The 16194-nt window shown below is 39.7% G+C and overlaps 1 protein-coding gene across 1 annotated transcript in view; it reads left to right on the top strand.

Annotated features, from left to right (window-relative positions):
• The window catches only part of KCNQ5 (potassium voltage-gated channel subfamily Q member 5), a 191029-nt gene that overhangs the window by 84861 nt on the left and 89974 nt on the right, over positions 1-16194 (top strand). Inside the window, exon 5 of the mRNA XM_019651534.1 lies at positions 10133-10243. Coding sequence (XP_019507079.1) covers positions 10133-10243 — 111 coding nt within the window. The remainder of the gene's footprint in view (positions 1-10132; positions 10244-16194) is intronic.

The following is a 16194-nucleotide window of genomic DNA, read 5'->3' as shown; positions in this document are numbered from 1 at the left end:
TATATATATAGTCATGGGACGTGGAGTATAGTGTGGGAGTGGAGTCAAGGGAATTGTAATAGATATGTATGATATTGGTGGGGGGGCGGAGTGAGGCAGCAGATTGGGGAGGGGGATTGTCACTTTGAGGGGTAAAAAGTATAACTATTGCACTGTGTTGTACAGCTGTAACTAATTCTAAAAAATGTGTATTTCATAATAAAAAATAATTTAAAAAAGAAAGAAAAGCCCAAAGTATTGACATTAAGTATCAAAATGCAATTTATCATCCAGGAACATAGTATCCCACTAAACTCTAAATAGTAACTACTAAACTCCCTTTATTAAGAAGATGCTGAGGTCTATTTCCAGGAACAACTTTCGGAGGAATACAATGGGCTGATCAGCACTGCTCAAAGCCAATAACAATTCAAAGAACTTTGATCTCTAAAAACAATCCCATACTAGTGAATAACAGTACCTAGCTCATTGAGTAAGTGAGATAAGGGATGTAAAGGGCCTGGTACTAAAACCATAGCCAGTGCCCAATCAAAGGTAGTGTCTACTGTGGGTGTAGACATTGCTGTTGTGGATGGTGGATGGAAATTTATTTATTTATTTATTTATTTATTCATTCATTCATTCATTCGTTCGTTCATTCATTCATTCATTCTATTAGTTTCAGATGTACAAAGCAATGTAACAGACATTTACACCCCTCACAAAGTGATAACCCCCCAATCTACTACTCCTCTGACATCATATATAGCTGTTACAATAACATTGACTATATTCCCTACGCTTTACTTTACATCCCATGATATTTAATTCTAGTTGACAGTCAATACTATTCTACTTCAGCCTCAGGTGTATAGCACAGTGGTGAGGCATCCACACAGTCCATGAAGTGGTATCGCTGTTAAGTCCGGTACCCATCTGGTTCCCTACATAATTTTTACAACATTATTGATTATATTCCCCATACTGTATTTCATATACTCATGACTATATTGTGACCACTAATAGGTGCTTTCTAATCCCTTCACCTCCCTCATCTCCACCCCTCTCCCATGTAGTAACCATCAGTTTTTTTCTCTAGATCTCGGAGTCCATTTCTGTTTTGTTTGCTCGTTTATTTTATTCTTTAGATTCCACATGTAAGTGATATCATATAGTATTTGTCTTTCTCACTCTGACTTATTTCACTGAGCATAATATTCTCTAGGTTCATTCATGTTGTTGCAAATGGTAAGATTTCATTCTTCTTTATGGCCATGTAATACTCCATTGTGTAAATGTACCACAGTTTCTTTATCTAATCATCTATCAGTGGGCATTTTGGTTGTTTCCATATCTTGGCTTTTGTGAATAATGGTTTAATAAACATAGGGGTGCATATATTTTTTCAAATTAGTGTTTTGGATTTCTTTGGATAGATACCCAGGAGTGGAATTGCTGGGTCATAAGGTAGTTCCATCCATTTCCAGTTTTTTGAGATACCTCCATACTGATTTCCATAGTGGCTGCACCAATCTGCAATCCCACCAGCAGTGCACCAGGGTTCCCTTTTCCCCACATCCTCGCCAACATTTGTTGTTTGTTGATTTATTGATGATAGCCATTCTGACAGGAATGAGGTGGTATCTCATTGTGGTTTTTATTTGCATTTCTCTAATGATTAGTGAGGTTGAACATTTTTTCATATGTCTGTTGGCCATCTGTATGTCCTCTTTAGAGAAATGTCTCTTCATGTCCTCTGCCCATTTTTTAATTGGGTTGTTTGGGGTTTTTTGGTGCTGAGTTGTATGAGTTTTTATAAATTTTGGATATTAACCCCTTATCAGATATATCATTGGCAAAAATCATCTCCCATTCAGTAGGATGTCTTTTTGTTTTGCTGATGGTTTACTTTGCTGTGAAAAAACTCTTTAGTTTGATGTAGTCCATCATGTTTATTTTTTCTTTTGCTTCCCTTGTCCAAGTGGATATATCAGTAAAAATATTACAAAGGGTAATGCCTGTGAATTTACTTCCTATATTTTCTTCTAGGATCTTTATGATCTCAGGTCCTACATTTAAGTCTTGAGTCCATTTTGAATTTATTCTTGTATATGGCTTGAAAAGGTGCCCCAGTTTTGTTTTTTGGGGTTTTATTTATTTATTTATTTTTGCATGTATCTGTCCAGTTTTCCCAGCATCATTTATTGGAAAGACTGTCTTTACGCGCAATGGAAATTCTTGTTGGAAATACCTTTACAACAAAAGGAACAAAAATAGCTGTATGCTTCATCGCAGACCCACAGCTTGGCTACAGAAGGGGCTTGGGAACTAGAAGTTGCAATGAAAAATGTTCTATGTTCTGAAGTGGTAATGAAAGGGGCGTTGGTGATGAAGAAAGTGGAAGAGGGGTGAGTGGAGGTGACTAGGGGCTGAGGCACTGGCAGCTGCTGGAAAAAGAGGATCTTCTGATTGTTGGGAAGAGCTCCATTTAATGTTATTTTCTGTTTTTATTTTCCTCATTTTTAGTTGTTTTACATTTATTCTGAAATAAATTTATAACAGGTTTTTCTGGAGTAATTTTATTTCCTGTTATTTTTTTTCTCCTTTTGATTTGCTTTAGATTTGTTCTGAAATAACTTAAGGTCAGGTTTTCCTGAAGTAATTTTTTTCTATAATTGACCTGGTAAAAGCCAGTTTGTCCTCTTTCTATTTACTGCTATTCCTATGATGAAGATAGTGTTATGGGCTTTTTAAAGATGTGTACAGCAGCAGATAGTATAAATCTACTCTTAAGTAGACATCTGAATACCACCTCCACCTAAGACCATGTGCTTGATTACTTCAGACATGTAGAAGAATTCAGCATCAGCCAGAGGCAGTCCTAGCATTGATGCTGAAGGTCTTACAATCTTTCTCAAAGCAAACAATATAGATGGCTCTATGTACAATGCAGTGCGCTGTGCACTTAACAGGTCACACAGCCCGAATATATGCTATGAGTTTCATCCCCCTGCAAAATCTAAGAATAAGAAATGGTGTACGTTTTTGGAATGAGGGTATTTTTATACCCTTGTCCTTGATAATACCAGTTACAACTCTGAGAATCAACCCTCCTTACACCGGGTTCACCAAGAAAAAATGTTTTCTGATTCGGTGCTGGTACATTAAATGAAAGTTAACAAGTGTTAACTTGCTACCAATGCATTTCCTGGTGGAATCAAAGCTTTACTTGGCCATGAGATGATCAAAATTCACTAACTATTCATGAATATTGGTAATTACCAAGCAAAACCTGAGACACATACCCCAGCTGCTACCTACCATAGCACCCTCGCTGTTATGAACATCTGCAAGCCCCATGCCTACCTGAATGGCATGTATTCATAAAGGGCATTGGTCATGAGCCTCTGTGGGGAAGTCTGTCCTAAGAAGTCTGTTCCCTTTATAATGTCATCTTACACATGGCTCTGCACACTTTTGTTCAGTATTATTCCGTAAGCGTAGAGCATGCACTGTATGGAAGGTAAAAGAAGCATAGTCAGGAGACCTAGGTTCCAGCCCTATCATTATAATTTAGTGGAGATGTGATATTAAGCAATCATTTAATATCTTTGTAAAATGGCAATAACAATGTTACCCAAACACAAAGTTGCTGTGTGTGTTAAATGAGATTAGGACATGCATAGATGTGCTTTGTCAAGCACTAGACAAATGTTAGTTACTACTATCATTACATATTTGACCACAAGCTTGGAAGAACAATATAGGATGCTAATGCCCTGAGCTACCTGCCACGGCAGAACCCAAATTATATGATGCCACCGCCACAGGAGTTTCTGATGTCTAAAGGCTGAAACCTTGCTAATCTACTCATTCAAGATGACCAAATTTCAAAATTAACTGTACAGGTTCTATGACTACCCACTTCCTGAAACCAAGTACTCAGGAATTGGCAAAGAAGAGATATGAGAAGAGAAAGGAGGGGGGGGGAGAGGAAAGGGGACTTTTGACAAACTGCCAACGTGACTCATCCTCCTTTAAAAGACCCCCTAATGGGGAAATTATACTGTACTGTGGAAATCTACAAATAGTATATAAACTTGTTCCATGAATACATTAGCTGTAAACTAGTATTCATAATTGAATCCTCAAAGTCAAACCAATAAATATTTGTTGATTTGTTGCTTGAAGGAAAGAGGAAAGGGTTTATATCTCCTCTTCTGGAAATAATTCTGCTATTAAAAAAAAAAACTGATTCCTAACTGATGTCTAAGTTATAATTTGACCACAGCATCTGCCATCCCATAAAAATAAAACCAGTATTTACATTCATTTTACAGTACTATTCCTGAGGAAGAATTCTTGACTGCTAAACACACTAAGGTGCCCCCTCAGACATCGTTACTACAAATACACCTTTATGCCAATATTTGCAACCCACAGATTTTCAGGAAATATCTTTTCTCACCTTCATGACTGCAGTTGAGCATATGGAATATGGGGGCAAACATGTATCTGAGCTGTTCCCACCTGCCAAGTCACCTTTAAGTAAATGATCCAACTGGAGAGGCAGCACAAACTATCAGGCTTCCTGAGGCTGATGGAGGTGGAGTGACAGGCTGCAGGGTGTCCGTCCCTCTTGGGTCCTGGTCTGTCCATCAGGCTATAGACTGCGATGCATCTGCCAGCTGCCACTCAAGTCATTAAGTGTGGTTGATAAATAGCCTCCTCTCACTTAATGCAAGTATTGTTCTGCCTAAACACTGCACTGAAAGAGATATTGGAAATGTTTTCAATTTATCATTCAATTTTTAAAAGTAAGTTTGAAGTTTCATGACCTTTCCAATGACCATGTAAACAGCATAGTCAAAAACCAGTGCGTAGCGTATAAAAAGATATACCTCTGTGAAAATTTGGACTTTATTCATCTCATCCCCCCTTTGTCTGAAACAACGCTGTGATTAATCTGTCATTCGTTTGGAGTATGAGTGTTGTTTCTTTATCTGGCTTATTAAGAGAGATTATCCTGTGTGCTCTTGGCTAGTGAATTTATTATAATTCCCACAGCAAACTTGTGCTAAATAAATTGCTGGGAAAGGGAGAAAAAAGCCAATGAATAGGAATCGATAAAAAAGAAATAAGGACATAAATAAATACATAAATAAATGTTTAAAATTTAATCTACCCAGCCTCTGTTAACTAGCATCTCTTGGAAGCGCTGGAAATAGGTCAGAAATGAAATTATGCCCAGTACAGTGAACTTCCTCCCGACATGATTTCCTCCAATGCTCTGAAGGTCACACGTGCCACTGCTTAAGGTTCCCTGGAAAAGCTGCTATTCCAAGAGCTCCCTGAAAGAGCTGGTGTCTTCGGGGTCCTGTGGGAGCCCACCTTTTTCTAACTTTAGATCCAAATGAAGCTACTTATAACTCGGTTCCGCCATGGAAAGATTCCCAAAATTTCTAGAAGAGAGAAATGGGTTTGTTGTTTAGCACAAGTGAGGGAGAAGAAGCACCAAATGGCTTCTGCCACTCAGTTCCTGCGCGAAGGGCCTGCTGATAACCATTAACAGAGCCTTCCAGCTGCCAGGAAAAGCAATGAAACAGGATGTGGTTGTACTGTTCCGAGGAGACACACTGGCACTTCAAGGACAGCTTGACCTGAAAGTCCAGAAAAATCAATGACCATCTATCTATGCCAGCCTCATCTAAGGATGGATTTATCGAATGCAGCCAGTCATTGCCTTAGAGAATCGACGGCTCGATCAAGCCAGTGTGAATTTAGAGATGGTTCACATCTTTGTATTGTGTTTATCTTAGAAACGTCACAATATCACCTCTGATGCTACCACTCTGTTTGCCTCAGGAAACCCAGTAGTCCCCTATCAGCCACAAGAAGTGAAATGGTGCACCCAGGAAACCCCCCACCAAACACCTCCCTGACTTGGAGAGAGACGAAACTGCCCCCCTGTTGCCAGATCCTTCCCTCACTTAGCCTGGCAACAAAAGGCCCCTAGGCTTTCAACCAAGTAGCACCCTGAGAAACCTTGACTTTGAAGTCAGGGTGGAGGAAGTTGCTGCAGCCCGTGGAGCTGCTGGTCATTCCAGTCCCCTGCACGTGGTGAGATAAGACCATCCAGGAGCCTGATGAGAGCACAGAGGAGGTGGGCACAAGTCTTTGCTGCCCCCAGAGACACTCCAGGATGCTGCTCTCAGAGTTCACAATACTCCTTTCTCCCCCACAAACCACCCCTGTAAGAGAAAGGGCAACCCTCAGAATGAGGCAGCGCGGGCATTCTTCTCAGAATAAAACACTGAGTACATTGTCACTTTGCTGTGTCTTATCATTCAGAATGAAAACCCACTCTCTGAGCACTGGGCCAAGGAGAATAACGCAAATGTATTGTTAGAATGTAAAGCAAACTGTGAAATGTAACATTATTGCTGTGACCAAACCATGAAATTTCTCCTTCAGATTTTTATTATTATTAATAAACTGCCATGAAAGGATTAAGCTATTTTGCAGGAAAAGTATAGTACATTAAAATCATTTCCACATATTTAAGATTAGGAACGCGTAATAAAATTGAGCCGGAAGATTTTTCCTGCAATTCCAAGGAATTCCTTTGAGAACACCCTACTGATATTGCTAGTGGCGTTTGATTAACGTGGCTACTAGGTTCTATTACAAAGTCCCTCTCTCCAACCTTGGATGAGCTTCCTCTGCCCAGGAGTCCTCTTGTGGACTTATTCTTGACACCCTCACACACCCTCAGAGCCTCACCAAGCCTTTCACTCCCCACAGAAGACCCTGCCCTCTGTGTCACTGAAAGTGAAGGGAACTGACTCAGCACTCCCAATCCTGCCCTCCATTTTCACTGTGTCCACACCTTCCCCCCACAACGGAAGAGGCGTCCTTTCACACTGCCAAGGCTAACCCCTCCAACTGTACCCTTGATTCTGTTTCCTCTGCCTCCTTGGGTACCTTATCCCATCATAAAACCACCACCCCTTCCCTCTCCCATCTCATCCTCTCTGGAAACATGCATAAATATATTCTAGAAAGCCTCCCCTCAAGTCAGAGATTTCAGAGGGTTCTTGCCCTATATCTCTCATTCCATTTGTCACCAATAATATTGAAAGGATACTTGATTGATTTACTAAATATTTATTGAGTTCCTTCTACTTTGTGGCAGGCATTATACTAGATACTAAGGAGATAACAGAGTAAAGACATGGTTCCTCCTTCTAGTAAAGGCAATAAGAAAAATACAGCAAATTACCCTGTACTCATATGACAGGTGACATTAAGAAGCAGGGATCTGAAATGGAGCTGAGCAGAGGACCTGTTGTAAACAAAGTGGGTGGGGAAGGCCTCTCTGATGGCAGGATATTTGGGGAAAAGACCAGAAGGGTGAGAAGGAGCCCTGGAAAGAGTAAGGAGAAGAGCAATTCTAGCTGAGGGAACAGGATGTGCAGAGCCCCTGAGGCAGAAATAACCTGGCTTGTCTGTGGAGCAGAAAAGATGTGGTTAAAATGCAGGGAGCGAGGGTGAAATCAGAATGATCTTGAGGAGACAGGCAGAGATTAGATCATGTAGGCCATAGCTAGGAGCTTAGAATTGATCCTGAATTCAAAGAATAGATATTGAAGTCATTGTCACAGAGTAATAAGAAAATGATGCCCCTTGCAAGTGTGTGAAGAAGAAACTGGAGGGAGCAAAACCAGAAAGAGCAATTAAGAGGCTGCTGCTGCAGCCTGCTCTACCATGGTGGCGGGGAGACAGAGGGAAGGGGAGGGATTTGCAATATCTTTCGGAGATAAAATGAATGGGACTTGCTGATAGATTCAGTGAGGGGAGTGAGGGAACGGAGCCATTAGGGTGACTCTGCGCCTTCTGACATGAGCAGCTGGGTAAACGGCGGCGGTGCTCTGGATTTGGGTGGGAGGAGATACATTTGAGGGAGCAACACATTCGGGAGAAACAAGTGTTCTGTTTTAAACGTGTTAAGTTTATATATGTGCAACATCCAAACAGAAACATCAACCACAGATGTAAGGAGCTGGAGCTCAGAACAGTGATCTGGCCTGGAAGTGAAATTTAGTGTGTTCAGCGTGAAAATGGTATTTAAATCCGTGAGAGCGTTTAAGATCGCCTGAGAAGAGAAAAAAATAGAGGAGATACAAGAGAAAGGAAAGTTAGAGGAAAATATAATTTTTAAAAACAGAAAAAGACACAGAACCACACCTCCAGAATCCAATACTTAAAGGTTGACTAGAGTAGGAGGGGCTACATAAGAGGAGCCACCAAAGATATAAAGGGAAAACCACAGAAGTGAGCAGAGCAGAGAGAGTCTATGAAGGGGTGGTCAGCTGAGTGGAATGCTTCTGAAAGGTCTGGCTTCGTGGAGTTCGTCTCCCTCTATCATTTCTGCTTCTCAAAATGTTACCCATCCTTCAAAGCCCAGGTAAGATAACATGACCAAAGCAACTACTTTCTTAGAAATCACCAGGGACCACCCATCTCTATATCCAATATCTTTTCTCAGCCCTCATTCTCCTTGTTACCTATAAGCCTGTGACATCGGGGATCAACTGGTCCTTTGTGAAACTCTCTCTTCTCCATTGAGTTTCTGTTTACATAACCCATTCCTAGTTCTCCTATTTTTTTTTTTATAAAATTATTCTTCGCTGACTTTCCTTTCCCTTCTATTCCATAAATGTCTGTGTTTCCTAAGTTGTCTTTGGGCCCCTTTGTGCAATGCTCTGCAATCTCATTTATTCACAAAGCTTCAACAACCACCCTGTACCTGATTCTAAAACCCAAATCTCATGCCAAACCCAATCTATCTCTCTCTCTCTCTCTCTCTCTCTCTCTCTCTCTCTCTCTCTCTCTCAAAGACTCAGGCTCTCGATCCCAGTTTCCTGCTCAACATTTCTAGATCAGGGTCACACTATTTTAAAAACCTTTCTTTGCAAAACCAAACTCTTCATCTTTGCTTGAAAACCTTCTGATTATATTTTTATTTATGGTGCAGCCATCTTCCCCTTGAAATTATCAAGTCCTTGTTGACTCAGTCTTCCCCTTCATCCCAGATAATCAATAAATGTGTTTCTATTGAACTTCCTAAACACTTCTCTTGACTCTCCACTACCACGTAGTCCTATTGCCACTGTTTCAATTCAATTGCCCCATCATTCTGTGAAATCACAGGCCCTAGAGAAGAGGTAGAACTCTTCTAAGTGGCATGGGAAACCCCTGGAGCAATTTGACCAGGGAAGAGACATGACCTAATTATCGTTTTTCAAAGACACTCCCTGATTCAGCTTCAGCATATCTAATTAACCCCCTCTCTCACTAATCCTCTTCAGACCCATCAGGCTCCAACTCAAATAAACAGCTTAGACTTTCTAGAACCTACCCTATTCTCACTGCTGTGTAGCTGGTCACCTGATCTCCCACCCCATTCCAGATCACCCTCTGTCATTTCTGCCTTTGAATATTACTCCTCTTTCAAAGCCTATATATGATGACATCTCCTCAGTAAAGCCTCTTCATCCCTTCTAAGCCAGTAATAATCTGTTCTCTTAATTCCCCTGGCAGATTAATTGTGCATCCATCACAATACCTGTCTTGCCCTATTTTGTGTTTTAATGATTTGTGTGTGACATTTCTCCCCTCTTATGCCATAAATATCCGAGGACAAGTACTATGTACCCCTCATTTTTGTTCCACTACAAATCATAACACATACCTTGCACACACCAGACCTTCAGGAAATGCCTGCCAAGGTAATAAATGGACAGCCATAACTAACATAAATGATTGCTTTGTGTACCGATCCAGTCCTAAATCCATGGTGCTATCATTTCTGTATCACTGATGGTTATCCACTTACTTAAATAACCTTTCTTTGAATACACTTTAAAAAGATGGAAAATTGTGTTATAAAGGAGGAACAAGTATGTAGGTTATTCCCTATCTTAAACAAAGAGAAGCTCTGTTATGCGTCATGGAAAATTAAAGCACAGTATTAAAATGCACCAACAAGTCTTGTTGAAGAATGATTTAGTGGAAACGTTGCTTTGCCTCCTGTTCGTAGGTCCTAACGTTCACGTACTTAAGCTGCACATTCTATTTATTTTGTTTTTAGATTACATTGACAACGATTGGCTATGGAGACAAAACTCCCCTAACTTGGCTGGGAAGACTGCTTTCTGCAGGCTTTGCGCTCCTCGGCATTTCTTTCTTTGCACTTCCTGCCGTGAGTATCTTTGCAAAAATAAAGCAGTTTAAATAAGATCTTAGAGGTTTATTAGTGTGAGTTTTTGCAAATTCATATGCCTGAGAACATATCTATATCATTTACAAACATAATTTTTCTGATAAAATGTTGACTTTCCTACATCTATCTATGTAGATAATTTATAAAATATAATCTTCCCTTGGAGATGCTTAGCCTGAGAGTTTTATATCAGCTGGATCTTTCTGACCAAATAATAATTCAGATGGCATCACCTTTCTGTCAACACGCTACTAGTACATTAGAATATTTGTAAAGACTTAAAGATTTCTTTTTAAATTGATTGCTCCAATTTGGTTTATAATGTATGCTGCTGAAAAGATGGATGGGCACAAATGGAGTATTTACCTCTTCAGACCCATTTGAGTGACAATCATATGACCTTAAATGATTTTCAGTGTGTCCGATGATTTATTCTTTGTGTCATCATCATTGATTTTTCATAATGAGCAGCTTCTGCATCTTATCACAATGAAGAGCACATTTATCTTCTCCCAAGCTTCTGATTATTTTCTCCTTAATGGATGAAGCTTGTCTTTCTGATCATTTTCTCCTCTTGTTTCTTTAAAGGAAATTGGTCAAAATATTACGATTTGCCTCTATCCACAAGCTCTCACTTTTGTTCACACCACCCCTCATGGGGGAACAGAGCCAACAAAAAAGCAGTTTTTAAAGCAGTGGCAGCAGTCATGCTTAAGGAACAACAGCCCCAGTCTCACTCCAGACACGAGCTGACTCACGTCATGGTGTCTGCTGAGCAGAGACCCCACAGCACCCCTCCAAGGGGAGCCAAGGCAGTGGGGATTTTCACACCACTGCCCTGAGCTCACGGGGCTGCTTCTGTGCCCACGAATCAATGCAAAGGACGTGCTTATCCTTCTCATGGCCACTGCCCAACCGCAGATGGACCAGCTCGTTCTGCCCCAGACACAACGTCACAGAGAAGAGACCGAAAACACCACACAGAAGCTTGAGCATTAGACCTCATTGTGAACTCTGTTGTTGTCACGTGCTATCTATATGGCCATTTTAGTTTGATCGGGCTGCTGTAACAAGGTATCACAGATTGGGTGACTTAACCAAAGAAAGGTATTGTCTCTGGAGGCTGGAAGTCCAAAGTCAAGGAGCTGGCAGGGTTGGTTCTTTAGGAGGGCGATGAGAGAAGGATGTGTTCCAGGCCTCTTTCCTTGGTTTGTAGGTGGTCTTCTTCTCCCTGAGTCTTTACATCGTCTTCCCTCTGTACATGTCTGTGTCCAAATTTCCTCTTTTAAAGACACCAGCCATATTGAATTAAGGCTCATCCTAATGACCTCATCGTAACCTGATTATCTCTGTAAAAACCTTATCTCCAAATTGGGTCTCTTCTAAGTGATTAGGGATTAGGACTCCAATATACGAATTTTGGAGGGACACAATTCAGCCTATAACAATAGCCTTGGGTACATTTCTTCATCAGTATAGTGGAGGAAGAATTATTAGGCTCAGAGAAATTTTGTGAAGACCTACATGGTAATGTAAGTCCAGTGCTTGTCATAAAAAAAAAAAAAGAAAAACCTTTTTCCTGTATGAATCTAGATATATGTGTTTTCTGTTGTGAAACAGACAAAATCAAGGAGAGTCAAAAAAAGCATCTCACTTACTCAGTCAACTTATCTGGCAATGCCAATTATTTAGAACACAGAGGAGATTCAATCAATAATCAGATTCCCTACAGGAAAATAAATTTACAAGTAATAAAATGTGGCCTTGGGCTTTTTTCCCAAAATAATGGCACAAAATACCTGCTGCTTTTGTGTTTATACTTATCCTGAGGCCACATACGTAATAACCTCTGTGATCCAGTGACAAACTACAAACAGGGAAGTAGGCAACCTGTGGACTGTGAAAATCAACAACAGTGTATGTGCTGTCCTGGTAGAAGAGCCTCCTGAGACCTACTTATAACCTTTTCTTAACTTAGGGAACATTTTGATAAGCTTAGCTATATAGCTTCACAATTCTTTGAAGATTATAAACAGCAAATATTGAGGTAGGCTGATAGAACAAACATGACAACAGGAAGAGATGGTGAAAGACTGACAAGGGAAGGAAAAGAAAATCTGTAAGAAGCAAGCTACAAAAAAGTGTTCAAAATGTATAATGACATAGGGCCAATTAGTGTTAGGGTCAACCCACCTCTGGGAGCTAGCTGCATCCAGCATGAAGAAACACCTGGTCCCCATCAATAAACTCTGGGCCATCACAGAGGGATTAAACTGTGTCACTCTCTTAGGTTCAAGATCAGAGACTAAGTAATCATTCTTGGAAAATTTTCCCAATAAAGTGATTATAACTTTTTATATAAGCAATTAAATTAATATATGTTGGAAATCAAAAAACTTGCTTGCACAGAACAGAACATTCCCTAACAATGCCAAGAAAAGTAAACCTTACCATGGATCTTTTTACTGCAACCTTATATTAGATGTTAAATTCCTATATATTGAATGAATGACAAAATGGTTCATATATTCCAAAAAAAATAAAAAAAGGTGGCTGGAAATGCCATTATGTCTTGTGCCTCCGCCAGCTGACATGTCTGATTGAGATTTAGGAGAGCACATTGGCATTTTGCTAAGAAAGTTAGAAGTGGATTGTGGGCTACCCCTGTCAGAGGTTTCTCCCACCCAGAAAACCTGAGGACCAAGAAAGAGAAGAGCCTTTTACCCTCTTTCCCTCAAAGTAGAAGGACTCTTCTGCACACCACAGAGTCATGCAGACCACCCTTTCCAAGCTCCACTGGGGGGTTTCTTTCCCTGAGGCCCACTGCATCCTGGGCTAATAAGCTTGCAGAGGCAGCTTCAGTTCCTGGCATGGCCCTGAGGAGCAGGCCCTTGTCTTCAGGATGCTCCCTTCCCTCCTGCTAGATACTCCTGCTAAAAGTCTTTCAGTCTAGTCCAGGGGTCCACAAACTGTGGCTCGCGAGCCACATGCAGCTCTTTGGGTACATTTTGTCTCAAAAGTTTGCCGACCCCTGGAAGAGCCAATCCTGTCCCTCACAACAATTTAAAAATTATTCAAGAGCCATAAATATATTTTTACAAATAAGGAAAATTTAAAGTAATATTATAAATGAAACTATGATAGTTTTATTTTCATTTTCAATTTTACTTCAGAGTCACATGTACGTACCCAAAGAACCGCATGTGGCTCACGTGCCGCAGTTTGCCGACCCCTGGCAGCTCTTCCATCTCAAAAGTTTGCAATGCATGGGGTACGAGTTAGGCTCATTTAATATGGAAGATATCAGGAATAAATATTTTAAATGCTTACCAAAACATGTTTTCTTTCCATGTGGTGTTTAGGTAGCACTTCTTGGCATAGTACCAAAATTTAAAACCTACAAATTTAAGTCATATGATCTTAGAAAAATGGATTCAAACAAAACTCAATTTCTAAGAATTTGTATCTATTGGTATCAATATTGGAAGGGATGGCACATAATTATATTTATGTGTGTTATATATGTATATGTACAAGTATATAAACATAATAGACTTTATTTTAGCAAACTTCCATTTAGACTCACTGAGCTGTGTTCTAAGAGAGGTGGTAGAAAATTGGAATGGAGCAATCATGAGACGATGAGCAGACCTGGTTTAATAACGGTTGTAATATACAGTCTGGTCCAAGAGATATGTAGCAAATATTTGCCATCAACTAATATAAGTTTCTAAGCAATGCCAGTGTGACTTTCAGCACATTTTGGGTTGTTTAGCAGATGCTAAGTTTATGCTGTTTAGGGTCTGTCGTCATTTTCCAAAAGGGGTTTAAGTCTGAACCTCATATCTACATACCAAGTGCTCCAAAATGGTAGCTATTACTATTCATTCAATATCTACAAAATCGAATTGTGCTCCATCTGAGTGGATTATACATCATACATGGTATAAATATATGCTATAAATTCTAATGTTTTATATTCACTTACATGTTTATACTTCATGAAAAATGACATTAAAAAGAAAATACTTTTTTTCTAAATGATCAAATAGCAGGGAAAAAAATTAGGAGTTACAAATGACTACAGTTGATCTGGATTTGGAAATGGAGAGCCATTTTTTATAGTCTCCAAGTGGAGAGAAATGTTCTTTAAATCTGAAAACAAGATCATACAGTTCAGGTTTTTATAAAGGTTAGTTGGTGTAATCACAACCTATATGAGATAAAGATCTTAGCCTGAGACAGTCACTGGAAAAGAGATGGAAAACAGAACCTATGACATAATTTCTAGTTTTATGGTACAGTCATTTATCCTAATTAATAATGGAGTCAAACATTGCTCTTTAATAACAAATAGTATTATCACGTAATTGTATTTTAAACCTACAGTAGTCCACCCCCATTATTGCAGGGTTTTTTTCTGTGGTTTCAGTTCCCATGGTCAACCTTGATTAGAAAGTATTAAATGGAAAATTCCAGAAATAAACAATTCATAAGTTTTCAATTGTATGCCATTCTGAGTAGCATGATGAAATCTCCCATCCTCGCGCTCTGTCCTGCCAGGACTTCATCCAGGGTATCCACACTATATACGCTACCCTCTCATTAGTTGCTTAGTAGCCATCTCCATTATCAACTGGGTTATCAGAGAGAGAGAGAGAAAGATCACATTCACATAACTTATATTACAGTATATTGTTATAATTGTTTTGTTTTATTATTGTTGTTGTTAATCACTTACTGTTCCTAATTTATAACTTAAACTTTATCGTAGGTATATATGTATAGGGAAAAAATAGCACATACAGGGTTCAGGACTACCTGCAGTTTTAGGCACCCACTGGGGTCTTGGAACACATCCCTGTGAATAAGGAGGGGACTACTATAGTCACATTACTTATTATCTGGTTACTGTCACAGATGTACTCAGAATTGTGGAGTCTCAAGATAAGAGGAAGGTTAAAGGTTATCTAGAACCCAAAAATATCTTAGCCAAGTTGTCATCCAGCTGAGCCTTAACACCTCTAAAGATGGGAAACCCACCACCTCCCCAGGCAGCATATACCATCTTTGAGCTACTTTAAAGATATAAAGAAAAGAAAAACAACCATTGCTTATCTGTGATGAATACTGACTTAGTACTTAGCAGACTCCCATCTCTCACCCAAGGGTTTGACTCCTTGAAGTTTAATAAAAAGCTAATAATTTATAGCTAGCAAATACAATCCATTGGCTTGAAAGCAGTAGAGCTCATGTTCCGTGCCAATAAAATAGAGACTAGACAAAGCTCAGAAATGGAATTCAACAAGTTCCAAAAGCCAACCCAAGGCTGAGACAAAACATCTTGATTCCACAATGTTAGAACAAAGCAAGCTGAAAAGGGGGAACATTTTAAAGGGCCAAAATTTTGGCAGATCAAGATGATATACAGAAGGAAGCAAACCAGCCAAAAAATTAACATAAACATAGGAGGGACATATAATCTTATAACCCCAAAATCTGAATAGGTGAGCCAACACCAAAAAAGTAAGGAATGCCAAAAGTGTGAGATTAAAACTTAGGGAAGTAAGAATGTGCTTTGCGCTGACCCATGCTCTTATCTTTAATATACAAAACAGGCAAAATGGAAAACCTTCCGTGTCTTCAAAACTGAGTGTTTGTCTTATCTGGATAACTGTCCTCTCCCCACCCCCTTTCACTTTACTTTGGTCGGTATAGAATTTTAACATCATGAGGATTCAACTGGGACAGATTTGAAACGCTCTCCCCCACCATCTCACAAATGGAAAACATAAAATTCAGTAATTTCATCAAAGTGCTAGAAAAACTCCCACGTCCACAACAGTGAGACTTTAACTGTCCCAGATTTAAAATCCACCTCTGTCCAAAACCAGAGTTCATGTCCTCCATGTTCCAACACTGGATAGCAC

The sequence above is a fragment of the Hipposideros armiger genome, unplaced genomic scaffold, assembly GCF_001890085.2.
Source record: "Hipposideros armiger isolate ML-2016 unplaced genomic scaffold, ASM189008v1 scaffold_162, whole genome shotgun sequence".
Lineage (NCBI taxonomy): Eukaryota > Metazoa > Chordata > Mammalia > Chiroptera > Hipposideridae > Hipposideros > Hipposideros armiger.
Note: the sequence above shows the minus strand (reverse complement) of the source record. Positions and strands in the feature narration are given on the sequence as shown.